General features: G+C 43.9%; 1 protein-coding gene across 1 annotated transcript in view; it reads left to right on the top strand.

The window, feature by feature from the left end:
• The window catches only part of LOC101654456 (mucin-16), a 245683-nt gene that overhangs the window by 201033 nt on the left and 24082 nt on the right, over window positions 1-20568 (top strand). Inside the window, exons 48-75 of the mRNA XM_045300070.1 lie at window positions 439-563; window positions 668-735; window positions 1177-1349; window positions 1633-1668; window positions 3470-3594; window positions 3699-3766; window positions 4147-4319; window positions 4601-4636; window positions 5108-5170; window positions 6912-7036; window positions 7142-7209; window positions 7650-7822; window positions 8099-8134; window positions 8402-8500; window positions 9395-9519; window positions 9635-9702; window positions 10162-10334; window positions 10568-10603; window positions 10912-10977; window positions 12289-12413; window positions 12522-12589; window positions 13006-13178; window positions 13439-13474; window positions 13772-13840; window positions 16275-16399; window positions 16505-16572; window positions 17055-17227; window positions 18783-18818. Of these exons, the coding sequence (XP_045156005.1) occupies window positions 439-563; window positions 668-735; window positions 1177-1349; window positions 1633-1668; window positions 3470-3594; window positions 3699-3766; window positions 4147-4319; window positions 4601-4636; window positions 5108-5170; window positions 6912-7036; window positions 7142-7209; window positions 7650-7822; window positions 8099-8134; window positions 8402-8500; window positions 9395-9519; window positions 9635-9702; window positions 10162-10334; window positions 10568-10603; window positions 10912-10977; window positions 12289-12413; window positions 12522-12589; window positions 13006-13178; window positions 13439-13474; window positions 13772-13840; window positions 16275-16399; window positions 16505-16572; window positions 17055-17227; window positions 18783-18818 (2709 nt within the window). The remainder of the gene's footprint in view (window positions 1-438; window positions 564-667; window positions 736-1176; window positions 1350-1632; window positions 1669-3469; window positions 3595-3698; window positions 3767-4146; window positions 4320-4600; window positions 4637-5107; window positions 5171-6911; window positions 7037-7141; window positions 7210-7649; window positions 7823-8098; window positions 8135-8401; window positions 8501-9394; window positions 9520-9634; window positions 9703-10161; window positions 10335-10567; window positions 10604-10911; window positions 10978-12288; window positions 12414-12521; window positions 12590-13005; window positions 13179-13438; window positions 13475-13771; window positions 13841-16274; window positions 16400-16504; window positions 16573-17054; window positions 17228-18782; window positions 18819-20568) is intronic.

A 20568-nucleotide genomic window follows, 5' to 3' on the forward strand; every position in this document is an offset into this window, starting at 1 on the left:
GATGTACAAATGCGCTTTACACAATTGATGTGTGTATGGATTGGGATAACAGTTGTATGAGCCCCTAATAAAATGTTTTAAAAAAAAAAGAATCACATATTACTGAAATTAGAAGCTTGATTTTTTCTTCAGTTCTTTAGTTTGTTGTGCCACGTATGTTTTTATTTGGCTTTCTAACTCTAGGTCTTTCCACTTTTTATTATAGCATCTGACTTTGTCATCAAGGGCGGGCCTTTCAAATTTTTCATTGAGCTCTTTTGCTTGCCCACAGAAGTGCTCATTGAATGCAGATTGAATGAGCAAATCTATATTTCCAACATTTGTGACTTCCAGAATGCTCTCTCTTCCATCTCCCACAGATGGTAGCTATACTTGAACCATTGCTAGCACTTCTGACCAAGATTCAAATGGACAACTATCTCTTCCTTCCCAATGTAGCTACTGAACCTTCTCTGGTTCCGTTCACCCTCAACTTCACCATCACCAACCTGCGCTACACTGATGATATGGAAATTCCAGGATCAGCTAAGTTCAACTTCACTGAAAAGATCCTGCAGCGCTTGGTAAGGCCCCATAATGATCACTTGGCAGCCCCACCTCATACCTGTCCATACCAATACTCAATCCATTGGGTCTTCCTTCTGAACCCATTTTTTTCTCTCACCAGCTTGGGCCTTTGTTCAATAGAACCAGTATCAGACATCTCTACTCTGCCTGCACACTGACTTCACTCAGGTGAGAAACCTAGACATGACTGCTGGCAGGGATACCAAAAGGGCTGCCAAACCCAAAGCATTTGTTCGGTGTCCTTATGCCCTGCTAGATACAGCACGCTCAACCAAGGGAGAATTCAGGAGACTGATGCGCAAGGAGTTGGGCAACTTCTGGTCGCCAATCAACCACAAACTCTAGAGAGCCTATTGGCAGGGCTGTCTTCTCTCTGGACACCCACTGCATTCTCTCTGTCCCTGGCTCTGACCAAGAAGGGCATTTCCTTGAAGTGTGAAATTCTGCCCCAAGGGATACATGTCTTCCTTCTCCATTTGCTTTCATCCCAAATCCAGCACTTCTCCTGTCTCATTTTGCCAACTCTCTATCCTCTCTTCAGCTTAAAGAATTACAGGGATGCATTTATGGAGACATGTTTGTTGTCAACACCCCATCTTCCCTCCTCAGACCCAAGAAGGATGGTGAAGCCACCAGAATAGATGCCATCTGCTCCCACCAACCTGACCCTGAACGCCCCATACTGGACAGAGAGAGGATTTATTGGGAGCTGAACAATCTGACCCAGGGAGTTACCCAACTGGGTCCCTACATTCTGGACAAGAACAGTCTCTATGTTAATGGTGAGAAGCCCTCCTGGGGTGAGCAACTCCTGCCCATGGCTAGGTAAGGTCCTCCTTGGGCAAGTCTCTATCCCAAATTTAGTCTTCCATTTGGGCCGCTGAAGTTAGAGGGATTGAAGGGCCTATGTCTCCACTGTAAAGTCTGGAACTTTGGTCCTTCATAGGTGCTAGCTCTGTCTGACTCGTAAGGAATTAGTGCTTTAATGGACCTGCCCCATTTCTCTTGTAGCCAAGTTGCATCTTCGTTGAATGTTGATCCATCTCTCTTCTTTACCGTCTGCAGGTTACACCTACTGGGAACCAGCTACCACTTCCCAAAGTGAGTATTACAGACCTCAATATCCCTGTGTGCCTGGGAATACCCCTCATCTCATAATAATAGGACCTGCTGGACCTACCAGGGCATAGGCCTTATCATCAGTTCAAAACCACCAGCTGGTTACCAGGAGAACAATGAGGCTTTCTACCTCACTAAAGTGTCACATTCTCAGAAACCCACATGGGTATGGCTACCCCATACTATAGGGTGGCAATGGGTCGGAATGGATTAGAGAGTAGTGTGTTTAGCTTGCTTTGGTTGCCCTACCAACCACTCCTCCCACTACTTGCCATCTGAAAAGACAAGGATCCAGAGAATATGCAGATTCTGGGAATGGAGTTGCCCTTATTCCTTAAGTCATGTCCCTATCCCAAACTGAGTCAAAGAGAACTGTACATTTTCATAATTAAGTACCACATCCATTGCCATTTATGAAAAACTAATGTAACTTGAATCCTTCCTGCTGTTTCTTCCCTTGCTGTTGGGGCCCCCACATCCTACCAAACAGCCTCTATGACACCTGTCTTCCCCACCAAGCCCACAGATGGAAAGGTTGTAGGGTTTTATTGATAACAAAATCATTTTTCCAGCTTTATTTGGGCCAAATCAGTTCTTCCTGTTCAGTCACTGTTTCCAAGGAAATGCATCTATTGCTATGGATTTCCTAAAACACCAGGCCTAAAATCCACACTCTAAATGACATTGGAGTCTGAATCCACCAACATCCTTTGCCATCAATGAGGAAGCTTGGTCCCACATGCCCACCCTAAAGTCATCAGTGATCATCATCTCTCAAACCTTCTCCTTTCCTCATTATGAAAGCATGCAGGCCCATCAGCCTTGGCACTCCCTGTACCTCACCTCCCATATACTCAATAAAATACAAGTAAACATTTTTCTTGTTTTCTCTGCTTTCAGCCAAGATCCATCAGCAATGATATCCCACATATCACATCCTCTTCTAAGTCCAGCTTGAATTTCTATCAGTTCCTTATCATTGTATTGCTGCTCTACCAGTTATTTATCAATGTATTGCTGCAACTGTTCTTGAACATTCCTCAGGAAAGTTTTATCTGCAAGTAATATAACCGAGAAAAACATATCGCTGAATATTTTCCGCACTCTGTTGGGTCACCTTTCTTTGCAATGGACATCAAAATCGATATCTTTTAGTTGGTTGGCCAAGTTGGTGTCTTCAAAAGTTTGGGGCATAGATGTGGATACTTCCAGTGATTAATTAGTTGTTAAAATATTTCCAATAAAACTCCATCTGTTCCCAGAAGTTGCTTTTCCTTAATACCTTTAGTATGGCTTGGATTTGTTCCTTGACAGCATTGGTTGTTAATAATATGATTTCTCTTAATGGTTGGTTGCAACCACTTATTTTTGGTACAGGTACTTGTGCATTCCGTCCAGTCTCTTATGATACTTTCTGCATCATTTGATGCTTTCCTAATAGAATCCTTCAATATTGAAAGTAGAAGCTTGAGGGGTTTCCCTTCAATTCTTCAATTTGAGATAAGGCTGTGTGTTTTTACTCCCTTTCTAACTCTAGGTATTCGTGCATTTTATAATAGTACTTTATGATCAAGGGCTGGCCTTGGAAGTTTTGTATTCTGCTCTTTTTGTTTGCACTCACTAGTTCTCATTAAATACTAATTGAATGGAGGAGTCTAGGTTCCTAAAACTTGTGAATTCCAGAATGTCTTTTCCTACAGCTCCTGTAGATGGTATCTTGGTCCGTTGCTATTGCTTCGGGCCAAGATTCAAATGGACAACTATCTCTTCCTTCCCATTTCAGCTACTGAACCTGCTCTAGTTCCTTTCACACTCAACTTCACCATCACCAACCTGCGCTATACAGATGACATGGGAATCCCAGGATCTGCTAAGTTCAACTTCACTGAGAAGATCCTGCAGCAACTGGTGAGGTCCCATAATGACCACCTGGGAAGCGCCACCTCATTACTGTCCACACAAATACTCAATCCCTGTGCCTTCCTTCTGACACCATTTTCTTTTCTCAATAGCTTGAGCCCTTATTCAACAAAACCAGCATCAGACATCTCTACTTTGGCTGCACACTGACTTCACTCAGGTGAGAAACCTAGACAAGACAGCTAGCAGGGCTACCCAAAGTTCTGCCACACCCAAAGCATTTGATTGGAATAAGGCACCTCCTTTTCCCCTCTCTGGAGCACAAAGTCTAGAGAAAGCCTATCAGCAAGGAGAGCCCCTCACTGGACACCCTGTGAATTATCTCTGTCCCTTCCTCTGACCAAGAAGGACATTTCCTTGAAGTGTGAAATTCTGTTCCAGGAGATACATGTGTTCCTCCTCCATTTTCTTCCATTCCGAATCCAGCATGTCACCTGTCCAGCACGTCTCCAACACTCCATCCTCTCTTCAGGTTAAAGAATCTCAGGGACCCTTCTGTGGGGCCACATTTGTTGTCTTCACCTTATCCCCCTTCCGCAGACCCAAGAAAGTTGGTGACGCCACCAAAATGGATGCCATCTGCACCCACCAACCTGACCCTGAACGCCCCATACTGGACAGAGAGAGGATTTATTGGGAATTGAACAATCTGACCCAGGGAATTATGCAACTGGGCCCTTACACGCTGGACAAGAACAGTCTCTATGTTAATGGTGAGAAGCCCTCCTGGGGTGAGTGACTCCTGCCCTGGCTAAGTAAGGTCCTCCTTGGGCAGGTCTCTGCCCTAAATTTAGGCTTCCATTTGGACCGCTGAAATTGGAGAGCTTTAAGGGCCTATGTCTTCCAAGTAAGGGCAGGAACTGGGAGCCTGCCAATTGATAGCTGTGTCTAACTTTAAAGAATCAGAGCTGTAGTGATCCTCCTACCGTTTCTCAGGTAACCAAGTTGCATCTTCATTGAATGTTGATCCATCTCTCTTCTTTACCGCCTGCAGGTTACACCTACTGGGAACCATCCACCACCTCCCAAAGTGAGTATTACAGACCTCAGTATCCCTGTGTGCCTGGGAACACCCCTCATGTCGCAATAATAGGACCATGGACCTACCAGAGAATAGGCCTGGTTAGCAGTTCAAAACCATGAGGGCATACCAGAGAACGATGAGGCGTTCCACTTCATTAAAGTGTCACATTCTCAGAAACCCACATAGACCGAGCTAACCTGTTCTAGAGGGTGGATTTGGGTTTGACTTGACTCGAGCGTATGAGTGGTTTGATTTGGCTGGACCTGGAAACATCTCCTCCAACTACTTGCCATCAGAAAAGAAAGAATATCCAGGATAAGCATAGAATGGGAATTGAGTTGCCTTTCTTCTTCAAGCCAATGTCAGAGAAATCTGAGTCAGAGAAAACTCTACCTTTCCATAACTTAGGATCATACTTGTTATTTCCTTAAAACTAGCATACCTTGAATTTTCTTCCCAATGTTTCTTGCCCAGCAGCTGTGACCCTTACATCCCACCCAACACCCTCTGTGAATCCTGCCGTCACCACCAAGCCCACAGGTAGGAAAGACCTTAGGTTTTAATTGATAACAACATAATTTCTCCAGCACTTTTGTGCCACATCATTTCTTCCTTCTTGGTTCACTCATTCTCACTCTGGAAATTCATATATTTGTGTGTACTTTACCAACCACTAGCCTGAAATCCATACAGTATATACATTGTCACAGGATCACTCTTCCACGCAGATAATGAGATATCACTGAGGCTGCTTGATTGCTCACATGCCCACGCTAAAGTCATCCTTCATCATGGTTCTTCAAACACCTTCCTTTCTTTATTATTCACACAGGCAGGCACACAAGCCCTGGCATTCCTGTTCCTCACCTCCCACATAGTCAATAAAATACAAGTAAACATCTTTCTGGTTTTCCCTACTTTCAGTCGAGATTCGCCAGAAACACTCTCCCTCATGTTCCATCCTCTTCTGAATCCAGCTTGAATTGCTATCAGTTCCCTATCAATGTAGCGCAACAACTGTCACTGAATTATCTTCAGCAAAATTTTACTTTCATGATATAAAGTATATTCTTCAATAATTTCTGCTTCCCCTTTATGTGGAATGGGCACAAGTAGGAATCTCTTCCAGTTGGTTTGCCAGGTTACTTTCTTCTGCAGTCCTTGGAATACAGAATGCTTGGAAAGTGGATCAGGATAGATGTAGTGAAGTTAAATCTAACACCTTATTATTTGATCTCCCTTTTGACTCATTTAATGTAGTTTTCATATTTTCTGTTTTCTTTCCAATTTGAGTTTTCTCTGTTTTATTTCGTTATTGTTAGCATGTTTGACTCTTTTTGTCTTATTTTGCTTGGTTTGGATTTTTTGTGTTCCTTAGTATATGAAGTCCATAATGGGTGAATCTATAGAGAAAGCAACTGGATTAATGATTCCTTTGGGTAATAGCAAGGGAGTTTGGGGCAAATGGGGAGCTAATAACAAGGAGTACAATAAAAAAAGAAGCTCCAAAATTGGTTGTAGTAATGATTGTACAACACTTCTTAAGACGATTGAACTATTTAATTGTATGGTATTTGGGTTATGTTCCAGTAAAATTCTTTATAAAAAGTAAATAAAACTAAGGGTCAATAAGCTATTCTTTAAAAGTCATAATAATAATAATAATAAAGTTCTTGGCATAGATGAGTGAGAATTTCCAGTGTTTTGTCAGCTTTTTAAAACATTTCAATTGATATGTAGCCAGTTTCTGGACCTTGCTTTTCATTAATGCCTTCAGCACAGCTGTGATGTCTACCTTAAGTATTGTTGGTTGTTGATCACACATTTTATCTTGAAATGGTTTATTTCAAGCAGTTGCTTTTGGTACAGGGGCTTTGTGTGTTCCTTCCAGTGACTTATGATGTCTTCTGCATCATTCCATATTTTACTAATAGAATCTTTCGATATTGAAACTAGAAGCTTGAGATTGTCTTTCTTCGGTTCTCTAGTTTGAGATATGCTAAGTGTGTTTTTACTGGCTTTCTAAGGCTAGGTCTTTGTACATTTTAATATAGTACTTTCTTTGCCATCAAGGGATGGCCTTTCTTATTTTTTATTCAGCTCTTTTGCTTGCACCCATTAGTGCTCATTAAATGCGTATTGAATGGAGGAGTCTAGGTTCTCAACAGTTGTGAATCCCGAATGTTCTCTCCTACAGCTCCTGTAGATGGTAGCTGTTGTTCCATTGCTATTACTCTCGCCAAGATCCAAAGAGACAGGTTTCTCTTCTTTCCCAATACAGCTACTGAACCTGCTCTGGTTCCTTTCACCCTCAACTTCACCATCACCAACCTGCGCTATACAGATGACATGGAAACCCCGGGCTCTGCTAAGTTCAACTTCACTGAGAGGGTCCTACAGCGCCTGGTAAGGCCCCTTAAAAACCAACTGGGAAGCCCCACTGCATTGCTGTCCACACAAACTTGCAGTCCCGTGGGCCCTCCTTGTAACCTCCTTCTCTTTTCTCACCAGCTTGGACCCTTGTTCAATAAGACCAGTGTTGGCCCCCTCTACTATGGATGCACACTGGCCTCACTCAGGTGAGACACCTTGACAAAACAGCTACCACAAGAACTCCCAACCCTAAGGCATTTGTTCAGTTTGCTTAATGCCCTGTCATAAGAGCTTCCTCAGCAGAGCAGGAGTTTAGGAGGTACATACTCTACAACCCAGGCATCTTCTGGTTGCCATTCCTACCCATAGTCTCTGGAGAACCCATTACAGTGCTGACCACTCCGTGGACACCCTCTGAATCCTCTCGGTCCCTTCATCTAATCAGGGAGATAATTTCCTTGAAATGTGAATTTCTGCCCTCAGGGATCTTCTTGAGATAAATGGGAATAGTCCTTCTGCTCTACCCAAAATAAAGCTCTTCACTTGTCTCATTTTTTCTGACCCCTTTCTTCCTTACCCATAAATAATCTCATTACCCATCTGCAGGGACACCATTTATTTTCATTCCACTCATCCCCCTCCTCAGGTCCAAGAAGGGCAGGGAAGCCACCAGAGTGGATGCTATCTGCACTCACCGCCCTGACCCTGAGAGTCCCAGTCTGGACAGAGAGTGGCTTTACTGGGAGCTGAGCAAGCTGACCCAAGGAGTCACCCAACTGGGCTCCTACACTCTGGACAAAAACAGTCTCTACGTCAATGGTGAGAAGCCCTGCTGTGGTGGGATTCTCCTTTATCATGCTAGGCGGCTCTGAATAGGGCCACTGTCTGCTCCAAGTTCAGGTTTCTCTCTGGATCTCTCCTATTAGAAGGCTTTGAACAAGGGCCGTTTCTCCAGAGTATGTAAAGGTTTGATCTCCTCCAGGTAGAAACTCTGTCTTCCTTTTAAGGAATCACAGCATTGATGTGATGGGCCTCCTATAATCAAATTGCCTCCGCACTGACCATCATTCCCTCTTCTTTCTATTCCAACTGCAGGTTACACCCACTGGAAACCAGCCACAACCTCCAATCGTGAGTATTACAGAGCCCAATGTCCCGGAGGGCCTACAGCCACCCCATAGCTCTTAAAAGCAATAGGACCTGCTAGATCTGCTGAGGCTTCCTTCCACTTACCATGAGGAGGTGAAAGGTAGAGAAGACATGCCTGAATGTGGATTGAGTTGCTCATCCTCTTGAAGTGAGTGGCTTATTTATTCCCAGGCTGAGAGGATCATAAAAAGAAGTATATATTTCCATAACTTAGTCCCTTAACCCCATCACCTGTTGTCATTTCCTTAGAACTAACTGTTCCATCCTGGTATTTCTCCCCAGCAGCTGTGACTTCCGCATCATTCCCAGCAGCCTCTATGGTGCCTGCCTTCACCATGAAGCCCACAGGTAGGAAAAGCCTCAAGCTTTTATTAATAATGAAACATGTCTCTAGCATTATTTGTACCAAATCATCTCTTTTCCTCAGTGTTCATTCACTGTGTCCACTGGAGCTTATCCATTTATGAGGATTGTACCAGCCACACACCGTTGGGTATCCTAATCCACAGCCCACGGTGACACTGGGCCCACTGTCAACCAACTCCTGAGACATCACTGAGGCGACTTGGTTTTGCACGTCTGCCATGAAGTCATTGTCATGCCTCAAACCTGGTCCTTTCCTCCTCATCAAAATAGACACAGGCACGCCACCCTTGTCACTCCCCGTTCCTTACTTCCCACATCCATCCATCACGGTAGTTCATCTCTTCTCCCTCCTGAATCTCTCTCTATGTCCTTCCTTTATCTACATCTGCTTCACCTCTACCCTCATCCAGGACACTAGCATCTTTTCCTAGCATGTCTATAGGAGCCTTCCATGTGGCCTATATAGTCATCAAACTCACTGCATCATAACTATGTAAGACAGAATTAGACTGTTTCTAATCAAAAACATCAAACCCATTGCAGTGAAGTCCGTTCCAAATTAGTGTGACCCCAAGTGTTACAAAGTGAATTGCTCTATAGAGTTTCCTGTCAGTAATCTTTATGGATGCAGACCGCTTGAGTGGCTTTGTACTGCCAAAGTGTAGGTTAATAGCCCATTGTGAACCACTTCTTCCATCCACAAACATTTGTGTCCACAAATGCTGATTTATTGAGTGAGTCTACTTCTCTCAACTCTTGTGAATTCCAGATGGCTCCCTCCTGAAGCTTCTGTAGATGGCCATTGTGTACTTGGTCCACTACTAGTACTGCTGGACAAGGTTCAATGGGATCCCTTTCTCTTCCTCCCCAATGCAGCTGCTGAACGTGCTCTGGTTCCTTTCACCCTGAACTTTACCATCACCAACTTGCGCTACACAGACGACATGGAAACCCCGGGCTCTGCTAAGTTCAACTTCACGGAGAGGATCCTGCAGCGCTTGGTGAGAGTCCTATAATGACCACGTGGGCAGCCTCATCTCATAACTGTCCACACACCACTCAGTCCTTTGATGATCTGACATCCCTTCTACTGACGCCCTTCTCTTATCTCACCAGCTTGGGCCATTGTTCAATAAGACCAGTGTTGGACCCCTCTACTCTGGCTGCACCCTGACTTCACTCAGGTGAGATACCTAGGCAGGAAAGCTGATAGCTACCACAAGTACTCCCAGGCCACAGGTATTTTTTCAATTTCCTTTCTGTCCTGCTGAATACAGCTTTCGCAACAGAAATGAAGTTTAGGGAATACATATTCCAGGACCAAGACAGATTCCAGCCCCCACTGCTATACACAAACTCTGTAGAGCTCATCAGAAGGCTGAACGGCTGGTCTCTCCTTGACCACCCTGTGGGTCCTCCCTTTTCCTTCCTCTCATCAAAGAGAGAATTTCCTTGGAGTATTAAAATCTCTCCCCGGGTGTCCTCTTGAGATCAAGAGGCCTTTTCCACATGCTCTAATCCTAAACCTAATGTCTTCAATTGTCTCCATTTCTTTCTCCTCTTCCTTCCCTACCCATAAAGGATCTCAGGACCACTTTGTAGGATAACCATTTGTTCATATTCCATGGTTTCCCCTATCCCAGGACTAAGAATGACAGAGAATCCACAAGAGTGAATGCCATCTGCACTCACAGCCCTGACCCTGAGAGTCCTAGCCTAGACAGAGAGTGGCTTTACTGGGAGCTGAGCAAGCTGACCCAAGGAGTCACCCAATTGGGCCCCTACACTCTGGACAAGAACAGTCTCTATGTGAACGGTAAGAAGCTTTGCTGTATTAAAGTCTTTTGTCCCTGCTGGGTGGGTCCTTATACAGTAAGTCTTTGTCCCAAGTTCATACTTCCATTTGGACCTCTCCTATTGGATGGCTTTTAGCAAAACCTGTGTTTTGAGTTTTGATCACTACCAGGTTGTGATGGCCCAGCCATCATTCTATGTCCAAATTGCCTCTTCATTGAATATTATTCTCTCTTCCTTCATCACCATACACAGGTTACACCCACCGGGAACCAGCCACAAGCTCCAATAGTGAGTATCACAGGGCCCAAATTCCCTTCCTGCCTCGGACCACCCCACATCTCCTGAATGATAGAGCCTGCTAGACCTTCCAACCCTTCCCCCTGACACTAATCATCAGGAAGGCAACTTCCCAGAGGATGTGCATAGAATAGAGACAGAGTTTGCTTATCCTTTGGTGCCATTGCACTGTTCCCAGGCTGAGAAGGTCCTAGAGAGAACTGCACACTTCCATAACTTAGTATCTTGCCACTACCACCCGTTGCCATTTCCCTAGAACTAGTACACCTTGACACTCAGTCCTGATGTTTCTTCCACAGCAGCTGTGACCCCCACATCATTCTCAACATCCTCTATGGTACCTGCCTTCACCACCAACCTCACAGGTAGGAAAAGCCTCAGGCTTTTATTGATAATGAAATCATTTCCCCAGCATTATTTGTACCAAGTCATTTCTTTCTTCAGTCCTCGCTCACTGTACCTACTGGAGCTTATCCACTTATGAGAATTCTACCAACCACATACCTTTGGATACCTTAATCCACCACCCACAATTACACTGGACCCACTGCCAACCCAACTCCTTAGACATCACTGAGGCTACTTGGTTTTACATGTCTGCTATGAAGTCATATCTCAAACTTGTTCCTTTTCTCATCAGCAGAGCAGTCACAGGCACACCAACCTTGTCATTCCCTGTTCCTTACTTCCCATCCATCCATTGCCAATGCTCATCGCTTCTCCCTGCTGAATCTCTCTAAGTCCTTCCTTTATTTGTATCTGCTTCACCTCTACCCTCATGCACGACACTAGCAAGCATATTTTTCTAGGGTGGCTATAGGAGCCCTCCCTGTGGTTTAAACACCTGCCATAGTCACCACGTCTAGTTGACTGGTCTTGTTTCGGGTACAGTTAAACTGCGTGATTAGATTTCAGATGTTGCAAGTCTTTACAGAAGCAGACGTCTAACTGCCAACCTCTGAGTTAGCAGCCCAACACATAGTCCACAGCACAACCAGGGCTCCTTTGTCACCTAGATATGTTGGTATATGAAGAAAATAATGAAGTTGTCAAGGATGTTTCTTCTTTTCCCTCTATGTGCTCTTTTATATATTCAAATATGATTAGATTCAGGACATACCTGATGCCGATATAACCTTAGTAACATAACAAAGAAAAGTCTATTACAAAACTAGAGTGCACCTTACATTTCATGCATTTTAGGATCCCAGAATTTCCACAAATATTTTGAGGGGACATATTCAATCCATAGCGCTTCAACTTACTGATCTGGGACCCTACAGTGACCATCACAGAGTATCCCGTCCTAAACCAAATCATAAAACCCGTTGAAGTGAAGTTGTTTCTGACTCATTGTGACTCCAAGTGCTATAAAGTGCTCTACAAAGATTCTTGACAGTCATGTTTATGAGAACAGATCAATTGGGTGGCTTAATGCTCCCAATATTTCATTGAAATACCCATTGTAGAACACTCCCACCACCCAAAAGCATCTCCATCCATCAGTGGTCAATAAATGCTGATTTAATGAGTGAGTCTTGGTTCCCAACCCTGTGAATTTCAGAATTGCCAGTGGTTGCAGTTAGTCCACTAATAATGCTCCTGGACAAGGTTCCAGGCCACATGGGTTATTATAGTGTTCCAAATTGATATATTTCTCTTCCTCCCCCATGCAGCTGCTGGACCTGCTCTGATTCCATTCACACTCAACTTCACCATCACTAACCTTCGCTACACAGATGACATGGGAGTCACAGGCTCTGCTAAGTTCAACTTCACAGAGAGGATCCTGCAGCACCTGGTGGGCACTCTATCATGACCACCTTAGTAGGCCCACCTCATACCTACCCACATACCCACTTCCTCCCTTTATCGTTCTCCCATTGACCTCCTTTCCTTTTCTCACCAGTTTGGGCCTTTATTCAATAAGACCAGTGTTGGTCCCATCTACGCGGGCTGCACACTGACCTTGCTCAGGTGAGATACCTAGACACAACAGCTGACAGGGATACCACAATTTCTCCTAGGTCCAAGGCACCTGTTAAGTTTCTTTTCTACCCTACCAGATACAGGACACAGGATGATCAACAGAGTAGAAATCCAATAGGCAAACACCACAGAAGCAAGGGCATAGTGTGGTCCTCAATCCCAACCCAGACCCTGGAGAGCATATTGGAAAGTGGATCTATCTTTGACCACCCTCTGACCAAGAAGGACATTTCCTTGGCATGTTAAATGCTAACCCCAAGAATTTTCTGAAGAAAATGTGCCTAGTCCCTTTGCTCTAATCCCAAATCCAACTCTTCATGTGTCTCATCTCCTTCCCTACCAGTAAACAATATCAGGACTCTGCGGGTATCATTAGTTATTATACCTCCATCCTCCTTCCCCAGGCCTCAAAATAATAGGGAAGCCACCAGAATGGATGCCATCTGCACCCACCACCCTGACCCCGAGAGCTCTAGCCTGGACAGAGAGTGGCTTTACTGGGAGCTGAGCAAGCTGACCCAAGGAGTCACCCAACTGGGCCCCTACACTCTGGACAAGAACAGTCTCTATGTCAATGGTGAGAGGCCCTGCTGTGTTGCCTTCTGTCCCTTGCTGGGTGGGTCCTTATAGGACAAGTCTCTGCCTCAAGCTCAAACGTCCATCTGGACACTGAGAAAGGCCTTTATTTTGTGTGTGTGAGTTGGGGTTTGGTCCCTGACAGCTGAGGACACTGTCTTCCTTTTAAGGAATCACAGACATGATAGGCCTGCAACCCTGTCTCCTGTGGCCAAGTTGCCTCCTCATTGAATGTTTCTCTTCCTTCTTCATCCTCTGCAGGTTACACCCACTGGGAACCAGTCACAACCTACAATAGTAAGTATGACAAAGCCCAGTATCATTGTGTGCCTGGAACTCACCTGTCCACCCTCAACCCCCTGATCATCTGATCAGTAGGATCTGCTGGATTGCCATATCTTACTTCCACCGCTTAACAACAGGAAGGAAAAGTGTCCAGAGGACATGCATACAGTTGTCCACCTTCCTGAGCTCAATACCCTATTCCCGGGCTAGAGGGGCATGCGTTTCCATGACTTCTCCACCCCCGCTACCCATTGCTGTTTCCTTAGAGCTAACTCACCTTGAATATTTTTCCTGATGTTGCTTACTCAGCAGGTGTGAACTCAACATCAGTCCCAACATCCTCTAAGGTGTCTGCTTTCACCATCAAGCCCACAACAGGTAGGAAAGGTCTCAGGCTTCTATCAATGATAAAATATTTCCTCCAGAATTATTTGTCCAAAGTAATTTTTCCTTCCCTTGCCCTAAGGTAGATCATCTGTTTATGTAGATTCTTCCAATCACCTAAATGAGCCCTAGTGGCTTAGCGGTTACAAGTTCAGCTGTGATCCCAAAGGTCATCAGTTCGACACCAGCAGCAGCTCTGAATGAGTTATAGCCTACGCCTATAAACAGTTATAGCCTCAGAAACTCACATTGGCAGTTCTACCCTGTCCTGTAATGTTGCTAAGAGTGGGCATCAACTTGATGGCAGTGAGTTTTTGTTTTTTTCTTGGACCAACCATCTAACCTCCATGTGCGCAAATCCACATTCCATCATGACTCTGGATCCATCTTCCACCCACCTCCTGGATCCTTATGGAGGCTGCTGGGTCTCACATTTTATCTTCAGCTCAAAAATCTCTCCTTCCTTCATCATCAAAGCAGAGACCAGTTTATCAACCTTAGCATTCCATGCTCCTCCCACCCCACATCCATCTATCACCTAAGCTCATTTCTTCTCCTGAATACCTCCAAGTTCTTCTTTTATCTGCAAATACTTCACTTCAATTTTCAATCAGGTCATCAGCATCTTCTGCTAGAATTTTTGCCGTAGTCTCCACTATTGCCTGTATGTCCACCAAAACCACTGCCATCAAATTGATTTTTACATTTAGGGACTATATGGATTCAAGCTGAAATATTTCATTGGGTCTCTGAGGCTGTAGATCTTTATGGAACTAGATTGTCTCAAAACTTTCTCTTCAAAACTGGGTTCTAATCACTAACTTTTCAATCAGCAGTCCAGTGTTTAACCCGCTGCACCAATCGGGCCCTTATGGCAGAGATTGTCATTGCTGCTGTTGTTATGTACTATCAAGTCATAACAACTCCAGTTGCAATAAAATGAGCACTGCCCAGACTTGGGCCACCCTCACAATCCTTTTGTAAGCCAGCTGTTGCAGCCATTGTGTCACTCCATCTCCCTGAGGGTCTACCTCTCTATCACTGACTCTACTTCACCAAGCGGGATCTCCTTTTCCAGGTACTGGTCTCCTCTGATAATATGTCCAAAGTCTATTAGAATAAGTCTCACCACTTTAGATTCTAAGGAACATTCTAGCCATACTTCGTTCAGATAGATTTCTTCCTCCAGCAGTCCATGGTCCTTTCTATATAGTCTTTCCTATCTCCATAATTCAAATTCACCAGTCTTCTCCTTAGGTCTTCCTTGCTCATTATCCAACTTGCACATGCATATGAGGCAATTATAAATATCATAGGCTGGGTCAGGTCCACCTTAATCTTCAAAGTGATAGCTTTGCCTTTTAGCACTTTACACTTTAAAGAGTTCTTGTACAGCAATGTATTGTTTGGTATCTTGACTGATGCGTCGATGAGGTTTGAATGTTGACCCAAGTAAAATAAAATCCTTGACAACTTTAATCTTTTTTTTTGTAATCCCTTGGTTTCTTGGGACTTTTTACATGCCACCTGTCTATCCTTGTTTTGCTTGTCCTTCTTTGTCTAACTTGCTATATGAATAATTCAAAAATCCTAAGTTTAGTATAAACCTGGTATAAATTTGGTAAAAACATCATTAACATAACAAAGAAAATCCTATTTCCTAACAGGGTTAAATCCAGTTATAAGAGTTAGGATTCCAGCACATATTGTGTGTGTGTGTTGAGTGAGGGGGTGGAGGAGGACAGAGGACATAAATCAATCCACAACATCACACCTTATTCATCTATGAGCCCACAGAGGCCCACAAAGAGCTGTACACCCATTCCAAAACCCAAACATTGAGCTGACGGCTATCAAGTTGATTCTACCTCAGTGACCTCAGGTGTTAAAGAGTAGAAGTTCTTCGTATTCTGTTGTCTGTAATATTTATGGAATTAGATGACCTGGGTGGGTTCAACTAACCAACCATCAGGATAACAATCTGTTGTAAACAGTGTGTACCGCCACCATTAGACATTTACACCCTATCCAAACCCAGACCAAACTCACTGCCATCAAGTTCATTCCAACTCATATAGACCCTACAGGACAGAGTAGAACTGCCCCTGCTCTGAGATTATGAATCTTTATGGAGGTACAAAGCCTCGTGTTTCTCTCATGGAGCAAGTTATGTGTTTTAACTGCTGGCTTTGTGGTAAGCAGTCTAACTCATAGTCTACTATGCCACCAGGGCTCATGAATGCTCAATAAATGCCCTTTGAATGAGTGATTTTAGGGATCCCGACTATTGCAAATCCCAGGATGCCCACTCAGCTTCTACAGAAAGAGGCTATACTTTTTGCTAGTGTTTTTAGCTAGGGTTTCATTTAACCTTGATCTATATATAGTATGATCCAAATGAACATCATTCTATTCTTCCCCATTGCAGCTGCTGAACCTGCCCTGGTTCCATTTACCCTCAACTTCACCATCACCAACCTGCGCTACACAGATGGCATGGGACACCCAGGCTCAGCAAAGTTCAACTATACTGAGAGGATCCTGCAGCGCCTGGTGAAAGCCCCGTGATGACCACCTGACATTCCCACCTCATCTGCCCACACAGCCCCTCAGTCCCTGCAGGGTCTCCCTGCTCACCTTCTTCTCTTTTCTCACCAGCTTGGGCCCTTGTTCAATAAGACCAGTGTCGGCCCCCTCTACTCTGGCTGCAGACTTGCCTTGCTCAGGTGAGACGTCTGGTTGGAGTATTTCAGCAGGCTGAGTGGACTCTCGAGTAGAAGGTTCAGTTAGTATGAACTTTAGCTGCACATGGCTACTTCTTGCCATTTTCATGGCCAGGTTACCAGAAGATAAAGGTTTTGAAATAAGGAACTATATACCAGAAGATAAAGGCTTGGAAACAAGGAAATATATATATATGGTTCCATATATATATATGGATCATATATATATATATGATCTCCCCTCAGAAGAATTAACTACTGTATCCTGACTTATAATTCTAAGTATAATACTTTCTGTCTCCCAGTAACGAATTTGTTATCTCACATGAGAAACACCAAAAGAGACCTCTTTTAACCTCAGAGTAAGCTCTTACAGGATCTCCCTCAGTCTTTCCCCTTCCTCTTCAATTCTATACCTCTACACCCCTGGAATGCTCGGGACCCTTTTTTGGCACATCACCAGCCCACATTCCTTCCTTCTGCAGGCCTGAGGAAGGCAGAGCAACCACTGGAGTGGATGCTGTCTGCACCTACTACTCTGACCTTGAAGACCCAGGGTTAGACAGAGAGAAGCTGTACTGGGAGCTGAGCCAGTTGACCTACGGTGTCAACCGGTTAGAGTACTACAGTCTGGACCGGAACAGTCTATATGTCAATGGTAAGGGGCTGTTTTGCAGCTGGGTTTGTCTCCCGGTTGAAGTCTTGTGTTTTCCCCAAACTATAAGGAAGACCTCCATTTCCTCAGAGTGAGTATTGATCTCTCTTTCCTCCCGCGCATGTCTTCTGTATTCATTGTGATCAATCAGAAATCCCTAACAGGGATAGTGACTGGGGTCAGCCACTGACTCTTTCCTTTGCTTTCCTTGTAAAAGTTTTTCTCTTTCCTTGAGCCTTGGGCTTAAAGTTTTCAAAGTAAATCCATATCGTAACGCGAACAGGCATAAGTCAAACAGTGTTGTTGCTAGGGCTGTCATTTGTTGCATAGGTTCATTGTAAACAAGATGTGTGTAAACATGCCTCTGTCATCAGTGGATAGCTGCAGACAAGTTCTCTCAGTAATGCACTTACTGAAATTCAATGAAAACTGTGGCTTCTGAGAGGACCAATTAAATTCATGGCAGAGAGGTCAGCTCAGAAGGCAACTGTGTTTGGAATTCCAAAGATTTAATCTTAATAGCATTCCCAGAAGGAAACAAGAGGAACAGTTTAAGAAAATGGAACACCACATTGATGAAAAGTTGAGCTGAAGATATATATTTTTTTCATTATGACCATGTACCCGCTCATTCTTTGAGGGTAGTAAGGATGTACAATGAGAAGTTCATAGGGAAATCTTAGTCCTCACACCTTACAGCCCCGATCTTGCCCCTTCAGACTCCTTTTTATTCCCCAAACTCAAAGAGCATTTAAAAGGAACACTGTTTGATTCTCTCAAGGAAGCCCAAACTGAGATACATAGATGTAATGTAAACCCAAGGGCACAGATGTATTTAAGGAAGATTTAAAGAAACAGAAACACTGCCTTCAGAAATGATAAGCCTGTTGTAGTTGTGAGGTCCCATGAAGCCAGTTCCAACTCACCACGACCCTACGTACAACAGAACAAAACACCACCCAGTAGTGTGCCATCCGGGCAATTACTATGTTTGCGCCCATTGTTGAAGCTACCATAGCAATCCATCTAGTCCAGGGTCTTTTTCTTCGACATTGCCCTTCTGTATCCCCAGCATGAGGTCCTACTCCAGGGCCTGGTCTCCCCTGATAGCATGTCCCAAACACGCGAGAGTAAGTTCCACCATCCTTGCTTCTACAAAGCATCCTGGTTTTAGACAGATCTGTTTGTTCGTTTGGCAGCCCAGGGTTCCTTCAATATTCTTCACCAGCACCATCATTCAAATGGATGTGTAGACATAGATGGGAGGGCGTAGTGATAAATGGCAGTTTCCACATTTTCGTGTATTTATTTAATAAAAGTGTCTATGATTTTGCAGCAATCCCTTTTGACTTAATCTACTGTTAGGTCTCCATTTCCATTTTCCTCATAGTTCATTTTGTGTATGTACCACATTTTGTTTGTTTAGTCATCTGTTGATGGACGTTGGGTTGTTTCCACCTTGGGCTAGTATCAATAGTGCTGCGATGGCTATTGATGTCGGTCCTAGACTTTACATATACCTTAACTCTCTTCAGCGATCCTTCTCTTCTCTCTCCAGGTTACACTTATGGAGCCTCAGCCTCAACCACCACCAGTGAGTACTTCTGGACTGATTTCTGGGGTCTGGCTCTATGGTGGCAGAAGAGTTTCTCTCTGCCCTCAGTGAAGAAAAAAATCAGTGAAAGTACCCTGAGCTTGCACTTTCTCCAGGAGAATCTCAATGTAGGGTGGGGTGGGACTAGACACAGATATGGGAGTCTCCCATGGTTTTCATTTTAATACAAAACCCTTGCCCAGTTATTCTGCTTTTGTCCCCTTAAAAATCTTTCTTTGTCTCTTTAATTTTGTTCTTTTAATTGCAGTGAAACCATATAAAACCCTTGTCGATTTGACAGTTTTTATACCTATATTTCAGTGACGCTAATTGCATTCATCATGTTGGGCAGCCATCACTACAATCTTTTGATAAATTAACCTACCATCCCTAATAGAAACTTAATTCCCCAATTCATAATAAAAGATATGATTCTCCTTTCTCTTAGTTAGTAATAATGTTTGGTTTCTCGATTTTTTAATGTATCATGTAAGTGGAATTTTTGCATATTTTTATTCTTTTGCATGTTTATCCTTATTTTGCTTAGCATAATGTCTTCAAACAAATATGTCTGGGAAGAAGTACATCCTGAATGCTCCTTAGAAGCCAGGATGACAAGACTTTGTTTCACATCCTTTGGACATGTTGCCGGGAGTGTCTACATCAATTCATCTCCTTGAAAGCCTTCATCTTTTTTTTGCTGACCTTCTACTTCTCCAAACATGATAACCTTTTCCAGGGCCTGGTCCATCCTAATAACACGTCCAAAATACGTGTGACCAAGTCTTGCCCTCCTCATTTCTAAGGAGCCTACTTCTTCCAAGACATATGTGTTAGTTCTTCGGGCAGTCCTTGCTAATTCCAATATTCTTGGCCAACACCATCATGCAAATGCACCCATTCTTCCGAGGTCTTCTTTATTCCTGGTGCAGCATTTCCATCTCTGGGAAATACTATGGATTGGGTCAGGTGGACCTTATTTTTCAAAATGACATTTTGCTCTCTGACACTTTAAAGATGTCTTTTGCACCAAATCTGCCCCATACATCATTTGATTGCAAAGAGTAAACTGCTTCAGCCTCAGCAATCGGAGGAAGAATCATTGTTTTCTCATTTTCCAGATGAGTAAATTGAAGTGCAGAAAATTTGATGTGATTCTTATGATTGGTTTGTTGTCGCTGGTTTTGGGTAATGTCATCAGTGTACCATGTTGTTGGATCTGGGAACACTGTGCAGGGGAAAGGGAAATAGAAAGACAGACAGAGGCAGAGAAATGTAAATAGGGACAGCTGGAGAGCGGAGAGAACATGACTGAAGATACCTGGGGTTATTAGATTCATATCAGTGAGCCAGGATTGAGCATTTCCTTTTGGGGAAGAACAAAAACATTAGTGTTTTCACCAACCCTCCGCCCCCTCACCTCATCCCATCATACCCGAGTAAAAAGAGCCCATCAGGAAAGTCAAAGTCCACCTCACCCCCAATTCTCTCCTGCAGTCCCTACCCACTCACCCACCTCATTTCCCGCTGGAGACCCTGGCTGGTGAAAATGGTTAGTGTATTCGGCTACCAACATCAAGGTTTGGGGTTCAAATCTACCCCAGAAGTGCCTCCCAAAAATGGCCTTGAAATCTACCTATGAAAAATTAGCAATAAAAACATTATAGACGTCGGACAGGGCAAGATATGACAAAATACCCATTTATAAACTATCAAGGGCTCATGTGGGAGGGGGGAGCGGGGAGGGAGG

Source organism: Echinops telfairi, unplaced genomic scaffold (genome assembly GCF_000313985.2).
Source record: "Echinops telfairi isolate 266 unplaced genomic scaffold, ASM31398v2 ScPeMD7_7459;HRSCAF=8497, whole genome shotgun sequence".
NCBI lineage: Eukaryota > Metazoa > Chordata > Mammalia > Afrosoricida > Tenrecidae > Echinops > Echinops telfairi.